The sequence below is a fragment of the Copadichromis virginalis genome, linkage group LG14 (genome assembly GCF_057382275.1).
Source record: "Copadichromis virginalis isolate Kocher_CV1m ecotype Utaka linkage group LG14, C_Virginalis_male_GT1.1, whole genome shotgun sequence".
NCBI lineage: Eukaryota > Metazoa > Chordata > Actinopteri > Cichliformes > Cichlidae > Copadichromis > Copadichromis virginalis.
The window spans coordinates 23,227,482-23,251,555 of record NC_140631.1 but is presented as its reverse complement, the minus strand read 5'-3'; the positions used below and the strand labels follow the sequence as shown (position 1 = coordinate 23,251,555).

At 40.0% G+C, this 24,074-nt stretch overlaps 1 protein-coding gene across 1 annotated transcript; it reads right to left on the bottom strand.

The window, feature by feature from the left end:
- Positions 1–51: 51 nt before the first annotated feature.
- unc119a1 (unc-119 lipid binding chaperone a1) lies at positions 52–23,619 on the bottom strand. Its single transcript, XM_085429977.1, has 5 exons — positions 23,055–23,619; positions 4,424–4,537; positions 4,131–4,224; positions 1,224–1,396; positions 52–1,118 (listed from the first exon to the last, which is right to left on the bottom strand). The coding sequence occupies exons 1-5, from the start codon at positions 23,176–23,178 to the stop codon at positions 1,006–1,008; spliced, it is 618 nt and encodes a 205-aa protein (XP_085286103.1). The 5' UTR covers positions 23,179–23,619; the 3' UTR covers positions 52–1,005.
- Between the last annotated feature and the right edge of the window lie 455 nt (positions 23,620–24,074).

The following is a 24,074-nucleotide window of genomic DNA, read 5'->3' as shown; positions in this document are numbered from 1 at the left end:
TATTTGGAGTGAACCTCACTGTTAATGAAAAAAACCCAGCAAATATCAAGGTCCCACAAAAATCCCACATTTATTGCAGTTATGGAATTTTGGTTGTCAAAACTTTTTTACATACTTTTATTTATTTTTTTGCTTAAAACATTTATTGTAATTAAAGTATACACAGTGCTCAGTACTACAGAGATCGTACTGGATATCAAAATTGGTATCTGACTTTGGGCTAGTGTAACTCTCTGACACTTTTTCCAAAATGGCTATTTATTTAAAAAATACTCCTCACGCACTACAGTAGTAGTAGTACTACGGACATGAAAATATATGACAACAAGTGACACATTCACAAAGACAGAGTACACAGTGCCGTCATTCAACTGAACGATGGCAGATCACAGGAGGAGGACCGAATCATTCAGATGTGTGTGCCACTACAAAGACTTTGCTGAACCTCTGCAGTACAAATACAGTGAGACTCCTATACAAACTATATACTGTAAATATACATCTGATTTTTTTTATTCTTACTGCTTTTAGGGCAATTTCATTTCCTCCTTTGTCTCATTCTGTGTTTCCGCCTTGTCTGTTTGACTTCGGTTTCTCTTCCAAAACACACAAAATAAAATAAAAAAGTTTTCCTGATGAGAAACTGGAACCCACATATACAGACAGAAAGCAACACTATGTACAGACACCGCATGTGTTTGCTGCCCACACACTCACTCACGCACGCTGATGCAAACTGAGGATAAAACTTGCAGAATTCAGTGTTTCTGCAAAAAAAAAAAAAAAAAAGAGGCAAAGGGAGAAATCTGATTGGCCGGGCAGCTCAGTACCTGAATGGAAATGCATGGAGCTTAACAGGGAAGGAGACATGAGTATTTAATGCCAGTGATTTGTCCATCAGTTCATCTGTTTCTGGTCCTGAAGTGATAGCTGGATTATCGAAAATGTCTAAAACAGGGAAGGAGAAAGAGAGAAATGGTGGAGGGTTGCAGGATGGAGGCTTTCCTACGGCCCTCCGCTGTAGGAATAATCTGCCTTGTTGTGCATCACCAGCTTGTTGTCCACAAAGTAGAAGCTGTCAGACTGTGTCTCGTAAGGGTGCAGGATCATCTCACGCACTGAGAGAGGGAGAGAGACAGCACACAGCGTTCTAAAACATCAAATCCATCTAAACATGGGGCGGGGGTATTTGTCTCGAGTGCGTCGGAGTGTGTGACACTCACTCATTTCCTCGGACAGCGTGGGGAACTCATAAATGTGCTCGCACGTGTTCTTGCTGCTGGGCATGCAGAAGCCAAACTCGAAATCAAAACTCTTTAGCAGCTGATCGCGGAAGTAGTGTCTCTCAATCATACGGAAGTTGTTGATGGGGGTGTCACCAACCGTGAACTCCACTCTGCAGAGACACAAAGTGGACAAAATACACCCACCAACGAGTAAGGGAATGGAAATACAAACTGCTGTCGCTGCTTTTGACACTTATGATAACAGTTGTAAGAACGCAACAAGGGAAAAGCCTAGTAACAATCAATCTAGATTATCTGCAAACCCAATTCCAAAAGGGTGGCTGCTTAAAACGTGAATAAAACTGAATGCAATTATTTGCAAATCTCAGAAATTCCATATTTTACTCACAGCAGAACACAGAAAACATATCAAGTACTTAACCTGAGAAAATGTAACATCTTAAGAAAAAGCTTGTTTTGAATTTGATGGCAGCAGCACCTCTGGAAAAATTTGGGACAGGGTTTGTGTTCACCACCGTGTAACATCACCTCTTCTTATAACAGTTTGTAAAATGTAGGAACTGAGGAGAGCAGCTGCTGGACTTTTAGGAGAAGAATATGGTGGTGTTTCTAGATTATGGATGGATATGTCTTTTTTGACTGATTTGTGGAATTCACAACAAACTGTGATCAAAGAAAACGATTTCTGGAAGAGTTCCTGATTCCTGACAGAATCATGTCTGTTTTTAATGCAGCACAGTCTGAGGGCCTGAAGTTCACAGACATCCGATAAGCAGCACCTGGCTGCTACTAAAGCCTCTTAATTCCTATGGAAGCAGAAAGGATGCAAGTCTCCTTTATTAGGTTATGGGAGAGTGTCAGATCTGAACACGCTGAGTAGCCTTTAGTGTTTAATTGCATTGGTTGCTTCAGAGCTCTAACAAGTAGCTTTCACATTAGAAATAAATAGCAGTGAAAAAATAAACACATTAGCTTTATTATTTTTATGCGGTTGTGACGAGCAAATCACTTTACTTACAACACACTGCACTGCTCTCTTGTCTTAATTATTCTTTACTGTTATATTTTTACATTCTGCTTACATCTCCATCACCTGTTCCTCTGATAATGTCTCTGATTGGAGCAGACCATGTGCCATCGATCCCCTTTTTGCTTGGAAGAAGAGCGAAACAACACGTCAAACTTTTATGTGAGCCTGAAGCAGAAAGTCTGAGTTAAATAAGAGAGTCGATAATCATAGTCGTGATACCTGTTATCTCTGACTGAGGTTTCACATTTTGTTAAGCCCGGTAATGCAAAGAAGGCCTGGTTTTGTTTAGCTTGCTCTGGAGCACACCCATAAAGGAGGCTTAAAAAAAACATAGTTTGGTGAATTAAATGTGATTAGAAATGATAAAAAGGATAAATCGAAGTTATAAAATTAAAAAATGAAGACTGTCAGGGGTTTTGAGTTTTGGGGAGTTTTGGGTTTTCTATAATTTTGTATTCTTATCTTGTTTTATGTTTCTATACTCTATAATATTGATATTTAGCTTGCTGTATTTCTTAGTGTTTATGGGACCTTTTTTTCAATCTTGGTTGTTGTTTTCACGACTTTAGTTCTGACCCTTTGTTGCAAAGACCTTTAGGTTTGGTCTGTGTTTTGTGGGTTTATGACTTCCTTTTGGTTTTCAGATAGGAGCTCTCTGTTTATGTTGTTAGTTTTACTTTCCTTGTGTTTATGATTTCTTATCTGTGCCTTTAGTTCCCTGCTTGTTTTAGCTGACGATAGGTTTTTAAATTCCCTTTTGTATTCCAAATTCTGTTCCTTCCATCTTATGTTTTGACCTCTTTTCAATTCAATTTCATTTATATAGAACAGCAATTACAACAGCAGCCACCTCAAGGTGCTTTATATATACCTACAAAAAGACTACCTCCATGAGCAAGTACTTGGCGAAAGTGGGAAGGAAAAACTCCCTTTTAACAGGAAGAAACTTCAGGCTCAGGGAAGGGAAGCCATCTGCTGCGACCAATTGAGGACGAGGGGGAGAAGACAGGACAAAAGGCACATTGTAGGAAACACAGAGATGAATAACTAATGATTAAATGCGGAGTGAAAAAAGGTGAATGAAGAAGAAAAACCCAGTGCATCATGGTCCCAAGTCCCCAGCAGCCTAAGCATATTGCACACTAACAAAGGGATCCAGCCCTAACTATATAATTGTATATTTGAGTCTTGGTCTCAGTGTTAGTTATTTCTTGTCTTATTTTGATAGTCTCCTGTCACTAGTGCTTTGCATTTAATTCTACTTCCCCTGTCGCGCCATCTCTGATTGGTTTCAGCTGTCCTCCCACCTGTTTCCTCTCCGGTGTATATCTATTGTCTCAGTCTTTCCTCCTTGCGTGTTTTCTTAGAAGAGTTGTAGTTTTGGCAAGTTTGTTCTTGACCTGCATTATTTTGTATTTTAGTAAAAACACAGCATTAAAGCTGATTTTGAGTTTACTTTCCATTTTCTCAGGCCTACATTTTGGGTCCATCCATCCAGCTGTCAAATGCACTAAAACCATTTACTCTACAGGTTAACACACACATAATCCAAATAATAATAATAATAATGATGATGATAATACTACTACCAATAATAATGATACAAATTTAGGGCTAATCCCAGTTTAGATTAGTCAGTTGATGTGTTGGTTTGAAATCTGCACTCAGTCTCATGATGAGCAGTTTTGGCTACTTGGTGCCCGACTCAGCAGATGGGCTGGGCCACTCTGTTCACACTCATCGCTGTCAGCCTGCTGCCTGTGACACCAGAGCCTACACATATCCTACTTCCGGTACGTTCCCTCAGTCGGAGCAGCAGGGTTGACCGGATATTACACCACATGGGGACTTACGTGGCTCCAACCTGCCGCAGCTGTAGGAAAGCCGGGGTGAACTGGTATCGGACAAAACGGCCGGCATTGGGGTCACACTGCTTTTTACCACCAGCTGAAGACAAGATGAATAAAAACAACAAAAAGCAGTCAGCTTTTTGAGTTCCAGCCCTTGCTCGGCTTATTTGAGCTATGCACATATGCGTGCAGGTTTTTCCTATTAAACTGATGAACCAATAAACCATCTGACATACTGGAAGGTTTTTGGACCTGCCATATAATGTGTTATCTAGTTTCTGCACGTTGGAGCTCACCTGGTGTCGGAGGTTTGGTGATCTCAAAGAGGACAGTCCCCGTTTCCATGTCACGGATCTTAAATCTGGTGAAGTCGATCATGTGGACGTTTTCTTCTGGAGAGCAGAGGTAATCTGAAGACAGAAAAAAAGAAAAAAATGTGTCTTAGGTTCTTCTGTTGTTTTGTACATGATACAAAACCAACTGTCAGTTAACCACAGACTTCTGTTACACTCCAAGAAACAGTCATATCTGTTGTTACAGGCAGGCCCGAACCGGTCTCACATTCATAAAAGCCAGCTCTGCGCTGAAGAATAGTCACCGGTGTAACATCACAGCGGTGCCAGGAAAGCCATTTTTGCACGTTTTTATCTTCCTCTGCGCCGAGAGAAGTCACAATACAAAACTCCCTACTTCAGCTACTTCAGTGAAAGCCAAGACAGACGTTCAGGTCACGCTGAGCTCAGGGAATTGTCTGAGTCGCTCAAAAGGATAGACACACAAAGCAGAAGCTAAACACGTTACTCAAAGTTTCTAACTTTCAAAGCAACTCACTAATCTCTCATATGTTTGTACTTATGTGCACCGGAAGATACGCCCAGAGTCAGGTTTGACAGCGGCAGTTATGTAGTCTCATTTCTGGCGAGTGATTGAATTGTTTTTGTGATTGGTTTGAGTATGCATATACTTACCTTCAGATAAAGAAATCTTACAAAACAATACAGAAAACAATATGGTGATCCTATTATTGTATGCATGAGTTGTATGTTAGGGTTGTTTAGAAATAGCTTTTCTTTATTTAACTTTTAACTAAAGTTGAAGTTTAATGGCTTAAACATAGTTTTGCTCTGGTTCTATGCAGAGCCTACAGACAGCTTTGCAGATCAACTTCTACATGCATTTATATAGAGAAGCAAAGGTGCTTTGTGTTGTAAGATAAGGATCCTACAATCACCTGGGAGCGGTGTTACAAACAAAAATAATTTCCCACAGTCACCCAATTCAGTTCAATTTAATTAATTTCAGTTGTATTTAGTTTTCATATTGGCAGCTAACAATAACAGTTGCTTCAGGTTTTATACCTTGAAAGCCCCAAACAATCTGACAGTCCCCTATGAGCAGCACAGACAATGTCGCCTAATCATTCAAGCCTTTGTATGTGAAGAGAAGGATTCAATTCTGGATTACACTGGGAAATAATAAAGAGAAGCGCATATATGAGAAATATGATCTCGCTTTCTCTCTCTAGTTGTTCCTCTCTAGACTTTTCAGGGGCCTTTTAGAGCCAACCAAAGGTTTTCTCTTTCATGGGGAACACATCTGCCTTCCACTTTCCTGCTCTGGACTGCACTTTTCAACTATTCTGTATTTGACCTATGCAGGGCATCATCAACAACAAAGCTACATGTTATTGTTTGGAGAACTGCATCAGTTGCATACCTGCTTAGGATCTACAACCGGACACCAAAGCAGCACTGTAAATCTTGCCTCGTTGTGGCTGTTTTTGAAGCTTATGGATGGCTCTGGACCACAACTTGGTTTTTCCTGCTGTAAATTCAGGCTGGTGGGAGACCTCCCATGGTGCAAAAAGCAGTTCTCCTCTCTTCCTGTGCCTTTATATGCCACATTACATTAACATGTCTTCAGTTTCTCCTTTTTGTTGTGTGTTGTTGATTTTTATTTTATTGTTATTTTTTTTAAAGAAACATTGTATTGGGTCAAAGCAAACATTCTCATTCTCATATAATTTCGGATGCTGTTACCTTTCATTTGCTGCTCTCATGTGCTGAAAATCTAAATTACGATAAAGAATTTTTGTCCACTTTTAAAACACGTCTTAACCCCAATTTTATCCTTTGATTTTCAGCCTCAGCGAGACTTAGCTTTTCTTGTAATTAAATTAGCTACTAACTAATTAATTAATTACTTTGCTTTTTGCTTTCATTTGTTTTTTTATTAATGTATTATATAATTTTATTATTTTGTTCCAATGTTCAGCACTTTGTATCACCTGTGGTTGTTTTAGAATGCTTAATGAATAAAGATGATGATGATGATGATGACTTTTTTACTGTCCTGTAATATTGTTGACCAAACAGGTTGCTTTCCGACAATAACAATAAATGGTTTTTTTTTATCACTTTTCTCTTTCAGGATTTTGATGGCATTAAACCAAAGAACTGTCAGATTTGGCCACGTTGGCGCTATGTGTGCACGTATGTGTGCACGTATGTGTGCGTGGCATGTGTGAGACACTGCCTTCCCAACGGGGCAGGATTAGATCTAAGAGGCTTATTGTGTTTTACCATCACATGGACTGACTGTTTGAGAAGCGCAGACACAAATGCACACACTGTATCTCATTAGGGTATGGTAAGGGCAAGTATTATTAGCTGTTTACGTTGCGTAAGTGTTGAAGGGTCTTTCTCTCTGAGCCTTTCATATGATACATTAAGAAAGACAAACATAAGTTACACTAAATGCGTTATCACCTGACTTGAACGGATCTATGTATTTGTACACACACACACACACACACACACACACACCTGCACAGTTACATCTTTGACTCCTTCCTTCTGAGGGTTAAGGAGCAGATGGGCCACACAGGCTTTAGCCACCTGCTCTGAGGTATTTATAGACTTCTTCATAAAGGTTAACACACAACACTTAATGTGAAATTTACTGAACACCAATAATAATCATAATCAATCAATCAATTTATTGATAAAGTAATAATAATCTTAAAAAAGAAGAAATCTGAATGCTGTTATGCCGGAGTTAAAGAAAATCCCTTATTTTGCACGGTTTTAATGGAGATTTACACAGGTGGTGAAGTGAGACCCATGACTTAACAGACCTTATTATTTTTTCTAAGGACAGTCTCTTTGGTTCTTTAGAGTTTCTTTCACACTCCAACCAATGCTAACATCTGACATGTATTTTAACTCACAATTTGCATAGAGTTAAAAACTTTATGAGCTTTGATATTTAGGTGAATGAGATCGTGTCATCTTTCTACGGTGGCCCTGTGAAGTCAAACAAACTGCAACTTAAGAAAAATGGAAAAACACCACAAAAAGCAGACAAAACAAAACGGAAGTGTTTTTGGGAGACAATTATGTGACGGACCAGCTTCAGACGTGAACTGCACTGTAAAAAAAGAAAAGAAAAAAAAACTTAGAAGAAGAAGACAGCTGTAAAAACTTGATGCTGGGAGCCCAGTTGTGTATTCTGTAAATCATCATTTGTTTTTCGGTTGGGAATCTGTGCAAGCTTTCTGGAATGTCATGCGGAGTTAGCTACAGTCCAGGGGGATTCAGTTACCACATTAAACATTAAGTGTAATTCAATTTGGGATATTTGATCATTAAAAAAATGAATTTGCTATTAATAGATTAATGTGGATACTTTGACACTAAACCATGAACAGAATGGCTGAATGAACGCAACCCCCTGGTTTAGTCACTAAAACAGTTACCGTTAGCTTGTCACTTCCGCAGCTGGTCCGTCATGGTAATGCTTCCCCTTTCTATGAGGTTTTTTTTTCTATGTCTGTTGTACTTTTGTGTGTTTTTGCAGCATTTTTATATTGCTTGTGTTTTCTGAAACTGGAGTGACTTTCCATTTTCATAGTGAATAACGGCGTGATCAAGAGATTTTTGCCTTTAAAAAAAATTTTTTTTTCGGTTACTTTCTGAAACAGTGAGAGTATAGATAGCGTGTGTTTATTTGCAGCGTCCTCTAGTGCTGTGGTTTTTTAATGTGAGGGGCTTATATGCACTGGGAACATTACTATAAGCCTAATGTTACTGCTGCAAATGCAACTTTCACATAGGATTTAAAGAGTGCCTGCATGCTATGTGGCCTAGACGCGATTAGCATGGAGTCGTTTTGAAATAAACCCAAGAACTGAAATCGTCGTCTTGGCTGAAAGCTGAATCAAATACTGTTATCTAACACAGTGCAAAACTACGCTCTTCATGCTGCAGAGATTAGATGCTTGTTTGGGTTACTCACACTAATAACATAAGTATCTACAACCTCTCTCACCTCCCCCAAACCATTTACAGCTCATGTTTAATATGACAGCATGTCAGGGTCCTGAGCTAAATGACTATTTCAGGGATGCAGCAGAGTCAGAGAGGAAAGTGTTTACACTCAGGATCCAAAGCTTAAAATAGCTACTGTAATTGCAGCTTTGACATTATTTTCAAAGTGAAGGATGTATTGGGTATGTTACACTGAAGTCCATCGGTGTGTTACCCTGCTCCGACGGTTAAACCATCAACTTAAAAAGGAAACTCTCGCATGCGTACTGCACTATTCAAAAGTCTTGAGCTACCTTTGATTTCTTTATATTCTGCTATGAAAACAGGAAATAGGTGCAATGACTTATTGAAACATCAGCATACATATATGGAAATACTGCATATAAGGCACAGATAGTTACCATGCTAATAGGCCTGAATGTCAGTATTTGGTAAGGCCGCCTTTATTCTTTAGCACAGTCTGAACTCTCCTGTTAAACTTTCTTGTAATTTCTTTAAGGAATAGTTCTCCAGGCTTCCTAAAGGATATTCAAAGCTCTTCTCTGGATGTTGTCTGCCTTTTGTTCTGTTCTTTGTCAAGATGATCTCATACTACTTCAATAATGTTCAGGTCTGGGCTCTGGGGAGGCCAATCCATGACTGATAGTGTTCATCTATGTGTTATTCTGACAGGTATGCTTTTACTGCACTGGCAGTGTGTTTAGGATGTTTGTGATGCTGAATAATTAAGCTATTGGCCATCAGATGATTTCCAAATGATACTGGACCGTGGATCAAAATTTGATGATACTTTTCTGCTTTTATAGTCACATCGATATTTACAAGATCTCTAACACCACTGGCTGAAATGCAGCTCCAAACCATAACAGCCTTTACCGTGTTTTACAGATGGCCTCTCTCCTTCCTTGATTTGAACCAAAACTTTTCATAAGACAAACATTCTTCTGAAAATGGTCAGGTACAAGGACTGGACTGAAATTATGTGAAAAAGCAGCCAATGTCCAAAGAAACGCTGAAAGGACTTCAGAAAACCTGGAGAACTATATCTCGCTCCTCGGAAGCAAAATATATAAGAAATGACGGGTGGTTCAAAACGTTTGCACAGTACTGTACATACAAAATCAAAGATTAGGTCAGAACTATTCCCACAGTTTACTCACAGTATATTATAACATTGCTAGAACGCCTTTGGCTGTTTTGATCGAACGAACATTGACTGAAAACTCAAAGTCAGTGCTCTTTCCCTCTGTCCAGTAAGAATCTTTTATGTTACAACCTCAAGGAAAACTGAACTCATCATTTTTGGTGAAATAGCCCTTCCTTTTCTCACAATCTGTCTGACGAGTGCTCTAAGTCTATTTTCTGTAACAGCTACTAAACTTGCTGTCTTTGTGGACAGATGACTGATAGATGTACTTGGTGAATCAGAGACGGCTTCTTGCCAAACCTGATGAAAAAGACAGATGGAGCGTTTCATCTGATAGCAAAGCCAATGAAATCACTTTCATCCAGTGCAGTGCAAGAATTTGCACACTTCTGTGTGCTCCTACGGTCGCATGAAGCCCAGACTACACACTACAAAACACACTTTGATTTCACAGCCTCTGCACATGGAGCAGCTTGACTGATGATGGGTGACTGCCTTTCAGAGATTTGTAGTAGTCATAAAATATACCCCTTTCACATGCTCGGTGTTTAGAGAACACAAAATTTGGTGTGAGGGGAAAAACACACAAACTGAAGGAAAAATGTCATTTTCAGTTTGTGAAACATATTTAGAACACCAAAAAAGAAAGAAAGAAAAAGAAATAAAAAAAGACAGAGAAGTACAGTATAAACAAATAGGTCTCAGACTGGTTTCTGAAAACATGTAGCTGGGGCAAATCTACCTACTATAGCACATTTGGAATTATTTATATATCGTCTGTGAAAGCAATTAAGTTAGGAGTTAACTCTGCTCTAGATGGTTTTCATCCTGCTCGGGGGCTACTCCACCAGTTGTATCTTTGGAAGATATTTAAGGGTGTGTGGGAGTTTACCCAACCAGTCTAAAGGCATTGGACTGCTTTCTTTAAGGTGTCCTGTGAGGGGTGTTTCAGGAGTCTGTTGTAAGTTACGTAACTGCTGATTAATGGGAAGAAAAATACTACTGCTGAAGCCAGCATCTTAACATATTCCAGCCATGAAGATTACCCCTGCACATTTAAAAAATTATGCTCTGTGTCAATGTGACACAGAGGTCTAGAGCAAGCATCCATATGTGAGGATTGGGAAGTGACCGTCGTCTAACTATTGTTTCAATCAGCGCATCACAAATACACAGTGCTAAAGGGCACTGTATGTACCTCTAAGTGACTTTCAGAAAACAGCATTATTTAACACCTGGGGAATAAGAATAAGCTTAAAATAGAACATTTTAGGCTTTACACACAGTAAGTTTTGTCCAGAGAGTAAAACTTGTTGAACGCGTAGCTTCACTGGTGCTGTAAAAAGGAAACCTGTACACAGCATCTCACTAACAAGGAAAAAAGTACAAGAAAATAACCGTCCATCATTGTAAAGACAGGACATCCATAAAAATGTGGTTAAAATGATGGTTCTATTCGTCAGTTTGCTCTTCTTTCCTTTTTGCACACACACACACACACACACACACACACACACACACACACACACACACACACACACACAAAGTGCTGCACTTCACTTCCTTCAACACTGTCACCTAGCAACGCTCCTTGTGATAGAGCACTAGCTCGATTAGCCAGTCTTTTTCCTTCTCCTGTTCCACCTGCCTGCTCCACAACAACAAGGTGCAGCAGCAAATCAAAGGAAAGCATCTCGGATTTGACATCAGTCGTATGCAAACGAAATGCACCACGTCTGGGATCCAATGGAGGTATGCCTGAGGCCTCCTCCTATGGAGGTTTGTGCAGGATGTGCCTGAAGTGCAGGAGAAATTAGACATCCTGTGGCAGTGAAAACAGTGACTCCACTTGTGACATGAGACCTTACTGTACTTGTCATTTTGCTGAAACATGTCATTATCTTCCAGCTCAGGTAGGCTGCCTTTAATTCTGCCTTTGCCTTTTGGATCTTACTCTAACCTCGACACATCTAATTTCTTGGATAACAATCAGACTCATGCTATTAGACTAACATCAGGCTTTTGTTAAATACATGAATTTTCAGTTGTCAACAGAGTCCTGAAAAGAGGCAGCAGCACCTCTACAGAGAGTAAAATTAGCACCAAGTCAAGAGTCATGCTGTGCTCCTGCGTTCAGACTCCCAGAGCCTGTCTGACGGGTGCCACTTATAGCTCCCTAATCCCTGAGATTAGCCCGGAGTTACAGACTTTCAGCCACAGGGATTGACTCCACATGGCTCATTCTTTGACTGCGTGGCCTTTGATTAGTTTTAAGACCTTGTTTTGAATAAATCTAAGAACACAAGTAAGGAAAATGCAAAACATGTTTGCATGTTTTCACCTTAAATCCATAGCCTTTGGCTGCTTGTGGCATTAGCATTACACGTTGGAGTTCACGTAATGATGTATGGTGCACCTGAGTGCGGCGGGTTGTTTCATGTCTCTCAGTTAACAGAACCTGCAGGCAAACTGACAAATGGTGAGGTTCATGGAGAGGTTGCATTCTGAGCAGCTGAATGCAGATGAGATTTTTCTCCTCTTATCTTTCTCCAACCAGAAAAAAGAGGGGGGAAAAGATCCGGGGCTTCCTGTATCTTATGATCAGTGCTGGTGGTAATTCTTTACATTCGTCTGCAATGCACTATGGTTCCTAAATTAAGTAATCACATTAGTTACTAATCAAATATTTATGTCAATTTTGTTACGCAAGTTCTTTAATTACCTGCATAATTTTTGCTTGTGCACTAATCACTTGACTTTGGTTCACGTGGCGGATTTGGATAAAAATAGCAGAGTCGTCTGTAGCTTCTCAGGGGTGGATATAACAAATAATCTTGTGGACATTTGTTTTCATATCTTAGTGAGGACAAACAATTGACATAATGCCTTCCCTAGCCACTTGCCCTAACCATCAGAAATGAATGCCTAACTCTAACCTAACCATAAACTAGTTGTAACCCTGACACAAAACCCACATTTTGAGTCTCAAAAATACCTTTAAACTCGTGGGGACGGGCATTTTGCCCCCACAAATATATTAGCATTCCAGTTTTTGGCATATTGAAAAATGGCACTTTATGTATGTTGATTGCACTTTATGTACACACACACACACACACACACACACACACACACACACACACACACACACACACACACACACACACACACACACACAAAAGCACACAAAGCAATGAAAATTTGAGAATTTTTTTCCCATTGTTTTCTTTTTAAGATGTTGGAGTGAAAACAGATGATAGCATTCACCTAGCTTACTACAAGGAGTGATTGTTGTTACCTCTGCCAGCTGTTTTCCTTTTCCACCCTTTATGCCTAGCTATGGTGCAGTGGTTAAAACATTTGCTTGGCAATTGCAAGCATGCTGGTTTGGTTCCAGCTGGAGGCACAAATCCCTTCTGGGGTTGCCTCAGGAAGGGAATCTGGCATAAAACTCTGCCAATGCAGAGCAAACATGCGGTGCTACCCAATGGAACGACCCCTTGTGGTAACAGAACAGCTGAGAGTAGCTTTTATGCCTAAACTAGCCTTCAGAGAATAAAAAAGTAAAATCCCTACAAAAACTGCAAATGCTGAAATTAAACATATAATTTCTCTTTTTTGCTAGCAAGGCAAGTTTATTTATATAGCACAATTCAACAACAAGGTGATTCAAAGTGCTTTACAGAGACATTAAAAAATCAAAAACAAATAAAAAGCATGATTTAAAATTGATTTAAAAAAACAGTAGATAAAATCTGTAGTTAAAATGTAAGTTTTGAAATTTAAGCTTAAAAGTGTGGATTTGATGCTTTATTCAAATGCAGCTAAGAATAGGTGAGTCTTCAACCTGCATTTAAATAAACTGAGTGTTTCAGCTGATAGCAGGCAAAGATCCTCAAAGATCAGCAGGTTTGATTTGTAGGGTAGTGCACACATGTATACTGAATGTAGGTCATCTGTTCTTCAGGTGGAACCACTTCAGTATGGAGTATGATATAACCTCTGCCTGGTAGTAAACACACACACTCCACCTCTCTTCATGGACATCATCCATTTTAAAAAGTGCATAAAATAGCTCAAATTAAACTGCAGAACAAAACAGCTCAAAATATAAAAACATATTTAAAAAAACTACTGATGTTTTTATTGTAACTTGTAAAACTGCACCTTGCAAATAGATAGAGACTGCTTAAAGCAGCAGATTCAGCAGCACACTGATATGAATATTTGAACTCTTATAGTATGGGCCTCCAACCTGTGGCTTTGGATCCATATGTGGCCCTTCCACCTGTCTCCAGTGGCCCCCTTTGGCTCTGATAAGAAAACTAGATTAAGAAAATGATCCTCTTAAATTCTCTAGACCTCCGTATCAGTGGCTAGCATGGATGCACATCTATACACGTCCTGTTTTAGTGTCCTTAGCTATGAACTGAAAATAAAAGTGTCATAAGAAACTTAACAGTGATGGTCAGATTTGTTTGCTTTAATCTCCGATGCTGCTGGTATACTTTACCTGTGGCTGGACTTCTGTCAGAATTAATTTGAAATGTGTCTTTTACTATTTTCCTATATTTCAGCAAATACTTTTATCTGTTTCTCAAACTTATTATCATTACTTATAATTTAATTCCTTAGCACAAGCATGGGAAGAACTCATAATGGCTCAACTCTGTTTTAAAGTGGGTCTATACGGTTTGTTTTTCTTTAAAATTGTTCTGTTTTGTTGATAATAAAACATAAGCAAACTAAACGCTTTTAGTTATTTTAGGTCTCGAATTTCATGAATGCAACAAAATCTTGGTAACACTGAAAAAGAAATGCAACGTCAGAGTACCAAATAATCACTATAACTAGTCTACTGCAGAGTAATTACATGTGGTGAAAGATTTTAACTATTTAAACCTGTTAGCAATGTTACTGTAGGTTAATTTATATGTAACAAGCCGTGTCCCTCCGTTAAGATAACATTAGAAAAAATTTATTTATTTATTTTTTATCTCAAAGCTGGGAAATTCTTTCGTTATAATAGGTAAAAAGTGAAGTTCAGCACAGCAAACATCTAACAAATAGCCTGCATAAGTCAACACTGTGGGGCTCTAGTTTCTCCCAATATACACAGCGTGTAAATTTAACACTACTTTAATGTAAATACTTTTATTTTTCCTTTAGTTGAAGAAGATTTACAAGATGGTAGTGAGGCCTGCTGCAAATGAAACCAGATATTTACATACACTTAAAAAAACACAAAAACATTTTCTTTACCCTCAAAGATGAAATCGGGTCTTGTTTTAGATCAATAAATATTAACGTGTTTGTTGTATTTATGAAATGTCTGAATGAAGAAAGAGAAAATTGTTATGTATTTTTTTTATTACTTTCATCAAAGTCAGAAGTATACATATACTTCCTTTGTGTTTGGTTTGCCCTGAAACTGTTTCACTTGGTCAAACGTTTTTGGTATCCTTCCACAAGCTTTCTACAATAGCTTGCTGGAATCTCGTCCCACTCCTCTTGACAGAACTGGTGTAACTGGTACAGGTTTGTAGGCCTTCTTGCTCGCACTCGCCTTTTCAGTGCCACCCACAAATTTTCGATGGGATTGAGCTTTATGATGGCCACTCCAATACCTTGACTTTGTTGTCCTTAAGGCACTTTGTAACTAATTTGGAGGTAGTGCTTGGGGTCATTGTCCATTTGGAAGACCCAAGCTCTAAATTCCTGGCTGATGTCTTCAGATGTTGCTTTAATATGTCCACATAATTTTCTTTTCTCATGATGCCCTCTATTTTGTGAAGTGCACCAGTCCCTTCTGCAGCAAAACAGCCCCACAACATGATGCTGCCACCTCCATACTTCACAGTTGGGATGGTGTTTTGAGGCTTCGAAGCTTCCCCCTTTTTCATCATTACGGCCGAACAGTTCAATTTTGATTCGTCAGACCAGAGGACATGTCTCAAGAAATTAAGATTTTTGTCCCCATGTGCAGTTACAAACTGTAGTCTGGCTTTTTTAATGGTGGTTTTGAAGTAATGGCTTTTATCCTCCCAGAGTAACCGTTCAGCTTTTGGTATTACGGGACTTGTTTTGTTATGGATAGTGACACTGACGTATCAGTTTCAGCCAGCATCTTCACAAGGTCTTTTGCTGTTGTCCTGGGGGTGATTCGCACATTTCGCATCAAAGAAACATTCCTCTCTTGGACTCAGAATCCGTCTCCCTCCAGATGATTGGTTGTACGTTCCCATGCTTTTTATATATCTTAACAGATGAACGTTGGACCTTCAGGCATCTGGAAATTGCACCTAAAGATGAGCCACACTTGTGGACCTGTTTTCCCATGATGTCAAAGAAAGGCTCTGTGATTGGGGTATGCCTTTATATGCATCCACAGATGTGCCACCAACTCAAATGGACTCAATTAACCTATCAGGAACTTCTCAAGCTCAGAATGGAATCATCTGGAGTTTTCATTTTCTTTAAAGACACAATAAACTTAGTGTATGTATACTTCTGGCTTTAAAGAAAGTAAAAAATACATAACAATTTTCTCTCTTTTTATTTTGATGTTTCACAAATACAGGAAATATGTTAATATTTATTGATTTAAAACAAAAAAGTTTACTCTCATTCGATTGTTGATGGTAAAGAAAAAAATGTTTTTGTGTTTTTTTCTGAAGTGTATGTGAATATCTGGTTTGAGCTGTGTGTTGTTGTATGGTTTGGAGATGGAGGCACTGACAACAAGACAGGAGGCTGAGCTGAAGATGTGAAGATTTTCATTGGGATCAACCAGGATGGATAAAATTAGAAATGAGTGTATCAAAAGGACAGTAACTTCTTCAGTTTAAAAGTTAAAAGCTCTTGTTGTTGATATTAATGTGATTGTGTTGAAAGTAGTGCAGTGTCCTATTTTAGTGATGGTGTAAAAAGAAGAAAACGCCCATTTTTTTACTAGTATTGGACAACGAATGTTAAAGATGGAGGAGAAAAAAAGGAAGACCACAGAAGAAGTTTGTGGATGAAGGAGGACACGCACCTCTGTGGCGAGCCCTAAAGGGAACAGATGAAAGAAGGTTTCATCTGTAAAGGACGTCCAGCTCAGCAGAAAAGCAAAGAGTAAAGTTGACTACATCCTGTTTAGGATCACCCATTTTTAATCTGATGTAGCTCTTTCAGAAAATTCTTCCTATCAGGAGGAGAAAATGAGCAGAGATCCAGCATGAATGGCTACAAGCATATGTTTAGTCTCTTGAAGCCACAGTAAATTTTCTAGACTGCTGATTGCAATTTGTAAGGGGCATGAAAAAATATTAATGTTACTGAATAAGCAGAATATTTTCCAATTACTTATTCAGATGCTCCACTGATGATTGTCATTTAGCTTAGCTATGCTGGGGAGTCTAAATTCATCTTCAAGTAAAACTAAAGGTTTATTACACTACGAGGGTTCTGGTGGCATCTTCGCATACACAACTGAACTAAAATTATTCAGCACCAAACCCTGACCTGTGGTAATTTTTCTATTTCAGCTCTCACGGTTTGTCATCCACAAGCAATCAGAATTGATTATATGACTTAACACAAATACCAGCACCAGCCAGTAAGCACAGAGTCATAGGTTATTGATCAGTAACCATGTTAGACCCGATACAGGGTGATGGCCGTCTCACAAGTGCACGTTTACCATAATCCAATTGCTTAAGCAAAAATTAGGCCTAAACTCATGTGAGGGACACCTCACGAGACCGTGCCGGTGACTGATGTGGATTCAAAAGCCATCTCTCTGCGCTTCAGATCGCTCCGAAAGAATAACCTTGCGACAGCTGTGCATGGGAGATTAAGAACCGGCTGCACCAATCAATTTTAATTAAAACTGTATCCATTGTGCTGGCACACATCACAGAGTGGAAATCCCGCCCGATGTAGATAAAGCGCTGCTCTGTGTCCCAGACTTATTAAGGCCAAATAATTGATTGCCCATTAATGTAAAAGGAGCAAGATCGCTTTGAGTAAATCATCTGGATAATTCAAAATTACACACAAGTGATCCTTTGAGTAAAAAGACCCACAGTCTAAGAAAGCATCTAGTGTGGTCATGCTCCTCTCTTCCCACGAAGGTGTCATTTTTTACACTGAAGATAACTTTTTTTTTAAACCTGGCTGTATTTTGGAAAAAGGGAAGTGTCAGGTTCCAAACTTTACATCCATCCTTCACGAGACCATTACAACAGGTACAGCTGGATGAAAGCTCTCTAAGGGTGTTTTCAAACCTATAGTTTGCTTACTTTGGTCCAAAGCTACTTGTAAACTTGTAGCAAACTAACCACGTGAGAATGTTCATTCCGCTCATTGGCCAGATGTGTCTGGGGCGGGAACTACAAAAGTAAATACAGGAAGAAGGTTCTGTATTCTGGACCTGTGCTCATCTATAGTACACAGTAGTAGTATCAGGGTGGGATCATGTTCACACCATAAACAAACCGCTCTGGAGACTGAGACTCTTTGGAGGAGGTGGTCTTGGTGCGGTTGTTTTGGTCTGCAACCGAGTGCGATTACCATGTTCAAACCTGCACAGACGAACTGATTTAAACTGACCAATCTCCTTTTTCAGGCTAATTAGGACATGAATGAAACAACATCGAAAGCAAAAAAGTCAACACAAACTAAACTTCTACTGCGTGCATGTGTGCTTTTGTCTCAACTAAAGATAGCTGTCACCTTGAAAAGTGGTAAAATCTAGTGGTCATTCTATTCATAATGGACATTGTGGTTTTAAGAGCAGCATGGTGATTAGTACTGTTACCTCACAGCCAAAAAGGGCTTGGGTTCAGATCTGGGCTGAGGCATTTTTGAATTGCATAAGCAGTCTGGACAGTTTCACATTACCAGGTAACATGATGAATGTAAGTACCCAGCAAAAATTGTGTTAAATGATCGCTGTTTTATCATATTTAAGAAACAGTTCTAAAAGTTGTGCTGTTATCTGGTTGTCTGCTTCAGCTGTTTTGTGGATGTCATGGTTGTTAAGAAGAATTGTGGTACATTATGATTTCTCTATGAAAACAAAACAGAAACTTAAGCACCATAAAATGTGATCGAAGTCATGGCTTTGATAGCTAACCTGCCAACACAACATGGACTCTAAAAGCTTGTGTTAGAAGGGTCTGACTGGACCGTCTCTGGTCTCTGAAAAATAAAGCCAGCATGTAAGTGGCTAAATCTTCACTTCCTCTGTGTGCTGCTCAAGACTGACTCCAACAGGTTACAAAGTCTAAAAGCTTACAGCAATGCAATAATGTAATGCAATACTGTACTAAATTCAGTAATTACACTAGCTGCAATTGTGTCATTACAAAAGGTCTTCATTTATCTGCGTGCCGCTTGGATAAAGTTTTTAAAGTTCATGTGTAGCAGGAGGAAAATAGCAGCGCAGTCTACAGCAGACATTACTTTTATTTTTAGTTCCCAGAAGGGCAAGAGAGAGAAGGTAAAGTGCAAACTGCATCCAAGACAGAAACAAATGCATTATACTGCTTCACAAGCACCTGCAGAGACAACATGCTAATGCAAAGCTACACAGCAAAATCTCCAGTGTTAAATTAACACTGGAGAGTGTCTATATGGGTCCACACCTCTGAGTGTTAAATACAACACTGTTGAGTGTTAAATTAACACTTTTGACAGTGTTATATGTTTAAAAGTAACCTAGTCAGTTTTGAAGATTAACAATGGCTAACACTGAGCAGTGCTGATTTTCTAACACTGGAAAATAACTCAAAATGTTAGAAATATTCCAGTGTTAGAAAATCAGCACTGCTCAGTGTTAGCCATTGTTAATCTTCAAAACTGACTAGGTTACTTTTAAACATATAACACTGTCAAAAGTGTTAATTTAACACTGGAGATTTTGCTGTGTAGTAAAGAACCCAGGATGATGTTAAATCTGAATGTTTGCTGACCCCAGCCCAGTACCCAAAGCCTGATCTTCAACAGGTAATGAAAGCAGTGATGGACAATCAGGTTTGAAGCCTTTGTTTCTACCATTTTATGTTTCTAATTTAAAATCACTGTGGTGATAGCTTTGAAGTCTCTTTGGCCTGGTTTTCAGCTTTATGGCTGTACCTAAAAACTAAGAGAAAATAATACGTATTTATTCTCATTAAGGTACAAATAGGGTAGAGCTGTGGAGACCTGGCTTGTCTGGTCTTGTTCTGTTAAAGCCAAATAAAGATCTGTTAGTCTGTTTAACTGACTGGCCTCCAAGTTGTCCGGCAAACCTCCACACCACATGCCCGCTGGACCTGCTAGCCGCTCCTTCCTCGCCAGACCACCTACAGCCTCATCTAGCATCGAACAGTCATTAGACTGAACCTCTTTACTGTATTTGTGTCTTTTGGAGCATTTATGTTGGATTTGTTTGGTTGCTCTGTCATCCAAGCAAATCCATGAAGCAAATCCATGAAGTGTATCCATCATTATGTTCATTCATTCAAATTAGCACTAATTAGCCTGTATGGGTGTCTTTGCATTGTAGCTGTCAGTTTATGATTGCAGCTAACTGCGCTAACTAGCATTAGCTAATAAATTAGCACTCCATTCTTTCATCCATATCAGGTACAGTGCAACAACAGGCTGAAGAACAAAACCAGTAAGCCCATCTTTGATCATGACCTCAGTGTTTGAAAGTTTGGCTATGTATATTGGTTGTATCAACAGCAGAATATAAGGAAAGGTAAACGTTAAATACAGTTAATTCAGTGCAGGTGTGGAGGATGAGCACTTTTGACAGAGACCATTTCAAATCAGCTATAATTTGTTTAAACAACTGAGGTGTAATGAATGACTGATTCAGTATTTTTATGGTTTTGGTGTGCAACAGTGAATGCATCCACTGCTGCACACTGATATCATAAACCAAACACACCCACAGTCACAACCCTTCCCATAGCGTTCCAACAAAGGGTCATTTCTGTCTGAATCCACCTGCTAACAGCAGTATTTCAGGGATCTGGATCTCTCAGGTAGCTGTAATCTCACTGTGGACTGTATGTTTTAAATTGTCAGCTGGAAATTTAAATGCATTTTCAGCAAGAGGCACAATTTTCCTGAAATCCTGACTGCCTTTCTGCGGCACTCAAGTGCACTTACATGGAGACATAGTTAGACATGGTGGATGACAGGAAAGTGGCTACAATAGAGAATTAAATAAACATAGAATGTTTCCAGAAATGTCTGTAACAGGATCAAATATTTTAAATTTAAGTCTCCCGTTTTTTCAGAAATCTGTGTTTGATTATAACCAAGAATAACATATTTCACACCGCTCTTGTCCATCAGTAATTCTTGATATGAGGTTACAGGATTGCAAGCGCAACATTAATTTAGTGTCAGCAGTAAGCCTGCTTACAGTATGTCCGTCTGCAGCCATATCATAAATCATCTGTAATGCAAACAGTGAACTGATTATGTGCCATTTTTCATGTCACAGCACTGTTTCTCATCTGCCTGGATTATATTGCTTCTCCGTTCTGCCTGTGTGACAATGAGGCGCTGTGCCTTGCTTATCAGCACTGAACCACCATGACAGACTGGAGATGGGCTGCCCCAAAATGGTGGCATTTCCTTCCCAAAAGCACAAAAGGAGAAGTCATTTACACAGCAGGCTGCGGTATTTTCTGCAGACGCCTTTTCTCTAAAAGATTTTCTTTCCCTTGCAGCAGAAAACAATAGCCAAAATTATATGAAACTGTGCTTATCTGTGGGATATGTGTGTGTGTGTTTTTTGTTAAATGGTGAGGACTTGGAACCACTTTTGGACACCTCGGTGTGAAATAGGGCTTGACGACAGGTTGAAAAAGTCATCTTTCACCATCGAGGATTACAGCCACACCGCGTGTCTATAACAGGGTGCAGCTCAATAAATGAATGAGTGGCAAGCACATTTGTAAGCTTATTCCTAGTCTCCAGGGTCATTAATTACCTGAGGTGTATGGCTCCACTGCAGAATGCTGTTACAGCCATTCTGACATAATCCAGATTACATGTCAGTGGAGAGCGGAGATTACCGCACCATCACGAGTGATTTAGGAATTATCAGGCTGATGCAGGCCGAGCACTGCCTCTCCTCTTCTGAGGGGTTACTGGATGAAAATCCATGTGACTGTTTGAGAAAAGAATGAGAGCGTGACTTAAACCGAACTGAATAAATAAAAATAAAGGCAAAAAAATTGGATTTGTTTGCCTTTTCACTTTGTCGAAAGATCAGTCACTTGTTGAAATCCCTTCTTGTTGCATGATAATAGTTGGGAAATCTTAACTCTAATGTTTAGATTAGCATCTTTTTTTCTCATTGAGTTGGGGTGTGATTTAGTGCTTCATCACACAGTCTTTTAATACTGCATATGGATATTCCAGTCATTAGTAACAGTTTGGTCACATTTGCTCCTAAAGTTGTTAAGATGAGGCTCAAAAAAACTAAAGTAAAATCAGCTAATCACATTTCTTTGCTCACACTAACTGTCGCAGGCCTCGAGTAGTGTTACTATACTGTAAGTTTTCACACAAGCCACCTCCACAAATTGTACAGTTTCATAATAGTGCATCCTTGATCACCACAGAGATGCAATAGATGGACTAAAAGCACCTGCGTGAAACATCCTTGTGAGAAGAAGACACGTGAGAGAGGCTTTCACTGTTCCCCTTCTCCAGCACAAGTTTATTAAAGTGTTGGGAAAGCAGGCCTGGTGCTGGGGAGAGCCTCTGTGGCCTCCCTGCTTCCATTACATAATGTGGAAAGTGTCAGTTATATATGACAAACAACAAGTTAATGGTATCACTGTCTTGTTTTTGTTCCAACTGTCTGAGAGGAGCTATAATCAGTGGATCACCTCTCCGGCCACCTGTTACCTCAGAGCCACAGGTATCTTGAGGTGAGGGAGTAGTAAGCATCACTCAGGCCCCCCTCCCCTGCAGTGGGAGTTGAGAGGCGCACATTAGAAGCACCTACACTCACCTGCTGTCTCTTTCAGTGCCTACACAGTCAAACACAGAGGTACAAAAACAAAACAAAACAACTGGAAGCATTCACACACACACACACACACACACACACACACACACACACACACACACACACACACACACTGATGCATTAGTAGTACCAGTCAAACTTTGCACGGCAAATACATCTGCAATTGGACGAGACATCTAATCTACAACTGCACACTGACTGAAACGCACACTGATTACAAGTGGTTAATCTTTTTTTTTTAAGCTATAACACTCGGAGGTTATGTCAGAGTCGCTGTCCATGGTATCTGTCAACAAGGAAAGCACATTTACAAAAAAAGACACCGCGAACAAGGAAGGAGCACATGGGTCTGCACTAATCCCATCTAACAGTAAGGCTGAACTCATCCCCCCGTATCGTGCGAGTTGCGGCGGGTTACTCACTCTTGGTGATCTTCTGTAGCCCGAGCACATCCTCGGGCGTTATTACGGTGTGTTTGCGCAATTCTTCTTCGGTTGTAACCGGGATGCCCATGTCTGATGAGTTGCAGCCTTGCTGCACTTTCATGTCCGGCAGGAGAGGGTTGTTCGGAACGCGACCTGGCAGGAACTGAGGCTTTCTGATGTTCTCGGCGTCGTCGCCGCAGGAGCCGATTTACTTGCGCCTTTAGTTACGCGATGGCTAATACGCCGTACAGCAAATAGGCTCTACTCTGTTACAAGAATAACTCATTCTCCGAGCCTCCTCCCCTTCTCGATCCGGTAAAAGATAAAAATCAGCCCTCGGCTCCCTCCCTCCTTCCCTCCTCCTCCAAGCCTCATCGGCTCTCTCGCAGCTATTTAATCCAAATCCTGCGGCTTTAAAGCGACCGGCGATGCGTGGCTGTCCGTCTGCGCGCCTCGTCATGCGCTGCCGGTGCGTGCGCGGTTGGCTTTTTGCTCAATAACAGTTTCGCACCTCCGAGATGAGCTCTGGCACCTCCCGCGTGGAAGTTAGTGGGGGTCAGGAATAACCGCTGGAAATCGTATTGTGGATGGTGCGTATTGTGGATGGTGCGTGTGGAAAGAGACAGAGGTGCTAAAGTGCACGGCGGAGCTCGAATGTGCAAGCTACACAACGCAAGGCTGTCTGTTTTTGTTTTGTTTTTTAGGGCAGTTATTTAGCCTCCGAAATATAATCGGTGCTGAGGCTTGGAACTGCACAGCTGAAGAGAGTCATCAAGATAGAAATGCAGAGCGACCGGCAAACCAAACAATGTCACGGTATAGTCACAGAACTATTTAGACCATATGGTCTAGATTGTGCTTTGACACTGTCTGCTTTGAAGATCCACGTGTTCACATTTGTCTGAAGCTTGTGTGTCAGCAGGTAGGGTCCAGTGAATGTGTTGAGAGTGAACCAGAAACAAAAAACTTGAGTTCCAGGCTGGAAAATCAAAAGAGCGAGCTGAATGACAAAGCAAG